The sequence below is a fragment of the Tarenaya hassleriana genome, unplaced genomic scaffold (assembly GCF_000463585.1).
Source record: "Tarenaya hassleriana unplaced genomic scaffold, ASM46358v1 Cleome138, whole genome shotgun sequence".
Lineage (NCBI taxonomy): Eukaryota > Viridiplantae > Streptophyta > Magnoliopsida > Brassicales > Cleomaceae > Tarenaya > Tarenaya hassleriana.
In genome coordinates, this window is record NW_010964379.1 from 27135 (window position 1) to 32644 (window position 5510).

The 5510-nt window shown below is 45.6% G+C and overlaps 1 protein-coding gene across 1 annotated transcript; it reads right to left on the bottom strand.

The window, feature by feature from the left end:
* Window positions 1-1556: 1556 nt before the first annotated feature.
* Window positions 1557-1899, bottom strand: LOC104808005 (the record flags this gene model as incomplete). The annotated part of the gene is made up of 1 exon (XM_010533484.1): window positions 1557-1899. A coding segment is annotated over exon 1 (343 nt), but the record flags the coding sequence as incomplete, so codon positions are not given.
* Between the last annotated feature and the right edge of the window lie 3611 nt (window positions 1900-5510).

A 5510-nucleotide genomic window follows, 5' to 3' on the forward strand; every position in this document is an offset into this window, starting at 1 on the left:
ATCCCCACTTTTGTATGGATACCTATGCTTAATCTATGATGTCTTTGAGTTTCTTCCATGGGTTTGATGTTTTGTGCTTAATGCTATTGATTTGGTCGAAACCCTAATTGATATGATTGTAGAACACATTGATCATAGGAATATGGGAATGATGTTTGGAACCAAATGTCAAATGAGCGAGTTATTCACATTGGGAGATGGCTTAACTTGCTTAGGGTTCATGATAGGGTACACTAATGCATCTAGAGATCATTTAGATCATTGGGAGATGGGTGAATCGATCCTCTAGGTAGTGAGTTTAAGCTTGGGAGAGACAAACTCTAGAAGAAGTGCTTGAAACCCCCATATGGAGGATAACCCATAGACATTGTAGCATTATTAACCATCCATGCGATTCTTGAGGGATCCCGAACCTACAACGCCTCAAACCATCGTTTTACAAACCGTTAATTTTACTTGCTTTCTTGTATTCCGACCCTTACCACAAACCACATTTTTACTTGACCACCTAATCTAGCTTAGAGATAGACTAATACATCCTAGTCCTCGTGTTCGACCCCGGTACTACAACTACCGTATACTTGCGGATAGTGGTACAAATCGGGTATTAAATATAAGACTCGGTGCGTGCGCATCAAGTTTTTGGCGCCGTTGCCGGGGACTAGGCGTTTTCGTGTTAGTCTAGATTTTTGCTAGATCACCATTGCTTGGATATTTGCTTGGATTACTTTGCGACATAACCGTTTCACAGCACCTTCGGTTCGTTTTATCTCTTTGGTGTGCAGCCCTTCCGGTGCATGACAAGAAGCACAACCGGTAGAGATCAACTCATCTTCGACCCCGAAATAGAAAGGACCCTACGCTTCGCTCGTAGACAGCAAAGACAGTGGGGAATGGCCGAAGAAATGCTAAGAGAAAACAACGCACAGAGAGAACAACCCGAGATGGCCGAAGAGCTGTTGAGAGGGGCCAATGCCCAAAGAGGTCCAGCCCAAGCACCCCCTAGAACGCTTCGAACATACACACAACCGAAGCACACTCAATTGCTATCATGCATCAATCGGGGACCACTAGAAGAACTTGAACTCCTACCGCAATGCATCCAAATGCTCAACAACATGAGTTTCCGTGGGAGACCAAACGAGGACCCGAATGCCCACCTTACAAACTTCAAGATGAACTGCAAGGCAATCAAGAAGGGACCGAGGACTACCCTTGAAGACGTGTTCCTTGAGACTTTTCCCTACTTAGACTTGCTTCTACGGCTATTAGTGACGCTTCAAGCGGATCTACTTCACAAAATTCTCCGATCCCTTCTTCCGCCGTTGCTTCAAGTATATCCGCATAACACACCGTATCATTGGTCGATGGCTGCTTCAAGTTCTGATCAAGTGAGAATTCAACTGTTTCATCTCCGATCTTCATAGTTAATCTCCCAGCCCGAACGTGCACTATGGCATCCGCTGTACTAAAAAATGGTCGTCCTAAAATGATTGGAACTTTGGAGTCTTCATCCATGTCTAGCACAACAAAATCGACCGGTACATAAAACTCACCAATCTTCAAAGGTACATCTTCTAATATTCCCGCTGGGTACTTGATCGATCTATCCGCTAATTGTAATGCCATCCTTGTCGGTTTTAGCTCACCGACGTTCAATTTCTTGTAGATTGGCAAGGGCATTAAACTTACACTCGCTCCAAGATCACACAAGGCTCGATCGATGTCGATGTTTCCTAGCTTACAAGGGATAGAGAAACTTCCCGGATCAGCCATTTTTGGGGGAAGTTCATGCTTCATGATTGCAGCACTGATCTCGGTACTAAGGGCTACTGTTTCCTTTTCCACAACCCTTTTCCTCGCCAAGATGTCTTTTAGAAACTTCGCATATGAGGGCATTTTGAGAATTACCTCATGAAAGGGCATCGTAATCTCCATCTTTTTCAACATCTCCGCAAACTTCCCAAACTGACTTTCTTCATTAAATTTCCTTAGACGAGAAGGAAAAGGGATTGGAGGTACCTTAGGTGGCGGTGGAATGTAGATGGGTTCTTTCTCATGTTCTTGCACCTTTGGAGTGTCTTCCTCTACAGCCTTGATTTTTTCCTCTCTTGTTAGCCTTGGAGGTGATGTCTTCTCAACCATCGGAGGGGTGATCTCCGGAAGTTGTTTTCCACTCCTCAGCTCCACTGCATTGATATATTCCCGAGGGTTCATCTCGTTCTTACCGGGGAGCATGCCTTGCTGTCTTGATGAGGAGGAAGATGCGAGTTGAGCCACTTGATTGTCCAAGATCTTCAAGTGAGCTTGTACTCCTTCCAATTGTTTCTTGAATGCAATTTGCTCATTTTCAATGCTCCCAATGGATACTCCTTGCGATTTTTGACCTTGGAGAATTTGCAATAGCATATCCTTGATGTCCGGGTCTTGCTCCTTGGGTTGTACTTGCTGCGATCTGTAGTTAGAATCCCCTTGGTAGCCTTGGCATCCCAATTTCTCTTACAAGAACACGTCAAATGCGCTAAATCCTCAACCCGCTTTCCAACGGAACAACCAAAGACCTCCGGGTTTTCAATCAAAGTATCAATAACAAGGTCAAGGGAGCCAAGGCTACCAAGGGGATTCTAACTACAGATCGCAGCAAGTACAACCCAAGGAGCAAGACCCGGACATCAAGGATATGCTATTGCAAATTCTCCAAGGTCAAAAATCGCAAGGAGTATCCATTGGGAGCATTGAAAATGAGCAAATTGCATTCAAGAAACAATTGGAAGGAGTACAAGCTCACTTGAAGATCTTGGACAATCAAGTGGCTCAACTCGCATCTTCCTCCTCATCAAGACAGCAAGGCATGCTCCCCGGTAAGAACGAGATGAACCCTCGGGAATATATCAATGCAGTGGAGCTGAGTGGAAAACAACTTCCGGAGATCACCCCTCCGATGGTTGAGAAGACATCACCTCCAAGGCTAACAAGAGAGGAAAAAAGCAAGGCTGTAGAGGAAGACACTCCAAAGGTGCAAGAACATGAGAAAGAACCCATCTACATTCCACCGTCACCTAAGGTACCTCCAATCCCTTTTCCTTCTCGTCTAAGGAAATTTAATGAGGAAAGTCAGTTTGGGAAGTTTGCGGAGATGTTGAAAAAGATGGAGATTACGATGCCCTTTCATGAGGTAATTCTCAAAATGCCCTCATATGCGAAGTTTCTAAAAGACATCTTGGCGAGGAAAAGGGTTGTGGAAAAGGAAACAGTAGCCCTTAGTACCGAGATCAGTGCTGCAATCATGAAGCATGAACTTCCCCCAAAAATGGCTGATCCGGGAAGTTTCTCTATCCCTTGTAAGCTAGGAAACATCGACATCGATCGAGCCTTGTGTGATCTTGGAGCGAGTGTAAGTTTAATGCCCTTGTCAATCTACAAGAAATTGAACGTCGGTGAGCTAAAACCGACAAGGATGGCATTACAATTAGCGGATAGATCGATCAAGTACCCAGCGGGAATATTAGAAGATGTACCTTTGAAGATTGGTGAGTTTTATGTACCGGTCGATTTTGTTGTGCTAGACATGGATGAAGACTCCAAAGTTCCAATCATTTTAGGACGACCATTTTTTAGTACAGCGGATGCCATAGTGCACGTTCGGGCTGGGAGATTAACTATGAAGATCGGAGATGAAACAGTTGAATTCTCACTTGATCAGAACTTGAAGCAGCCCTCGACCAATGATACGGTGTGTTATGCGGATATACTTGAAGCAACGGCGGAAGAAGTGATCGGAGAGTTCCGTGAGGTAGACCCGCTAGAAGTGTCACTAATGGCCGTAGAAGCAAGTTTGTACAGTAATTGGGAGGAGATTGAAGAGATAAGACGAGCGTTAGACGGTCAAGAAGCCAAAAATGAAGTGCAGAGTAAAACGGGCGACCCGCCCGAAAAATGGGCGACCCGCCTGTTTTGTCTGAGCAGCGACACTGTTCACGCGGGCGACCCGCCTGAAAAATGGGCGACCAGCTCATTTTGTCTGAGCAGCGGCACTGTTCACGCGAGCGACCGGTACGAAAAATGGGCGACCCAGTGTAAAAAACGGGCGACCCGCCCGTTTTGTCTGAGCAAAAGCGGTCCGGATACTGTAGAAGCGAGCGACCGCCCGTCAAAATGGGCGACCCGCCCGTTTTCTCTGAGCAAAAACGATCCAGACACTGTAGAAGCGAGCGACCCGCTCGAAAAATGGGCGACCCGCCTGTTTTCACCTGGAAATGAAGATTTGGACCCCGGAAGCATCCTGTCGACCCCCCATACCGTTCTTGACTCATCTCAACGTTCAAAAGAGAAATCATACACTGATTGGGATCCCGAACTTGCTCCACAAGCGGAGAAACGAGTGCTAGAGCTCCATCACCTAGAGAAAATTCCGTTCAAAAGAGAAATCATACACTGATTGGGATCCCGAACTTGCTCCACAAGCGGAGAAACGAGTGCTAGAGCTCCATCACCTAGAGAAAATTCGCTTGGACGCATATGAAAACGCGCGGATTTACAAGGAGCGGGCCAAGAAGTGGCACGACCGGCACATCCTCGATCGAAACCTCCAACAAGGTGACCTCGTTCTTTTATTCAATTCTCGACTAAAACTTTTTCCAGGAAAACTGAAATCAAGGTGGTCGGGACCGTTCATCATAAAGAACGTTACATCTCATGGAGCGGTAGAACTCGACAACGGAAAAGGCGGAACTTTCATGGTCAACACTCAAAGACTCAAGCCATACAATCCAGGGAGTATTAGACCAGAAGGAGGTACCTCTGTACTCTCCCTCTCCTTAATCGATTAAACCGCACTTCGGTCTAGCTACGACCTTAACTAGCAACCCGGTTCATACCGAGATGTACATTCTTCACCTTCCTTGTTTCTTTTCTCTTTTCTTAACTAAACCTCCAAAATTCTCTCGTAACAACCTCTTCGATCAGATACAACACGAGTGCGAGAAAAGATCCGTTTTGCATCGAAAAAAATCGGGAAGTGAGCGGTCGCTCGTTTTATGAGCGACCAGCTCTTCAAAAAAAAAAAAAAAAAACGAGCGGTCGCCCATTTTTTGAGCGCCCCGCTCGTTTTCTCTGAGCAAAAATCACTCCCGCCGAGCGACCGCCCATTTTTTGGGCGACCCGCTCATTTATTCTGATCATTTTTCGATGATTTTTCATGTGTTTCAGATGGATTTTAGCAGCCATTGGGGTAAATCACGGAAGTATATTTCGGACAACATACCTACAAGACTTTAAGCCTCAAGACACGCCCCTTTCGAGTCTATCCTTTGTGAAGGCCACTCCGTTTCAATCCCGATCGAAGGAGAAAACTCTCACCCTACACCAAGTTCAAAACAGGGATATCAAAGCTTCATGTTTCCTTCACATTGCATAGGGCCCATTGTTGGGTTTCCTGGGATCTCTAGAGCGAATCCTATTCCTAAGAGATCGATTCTAGGGTTTGCGCAGCGGATATAAAATAAAAATTT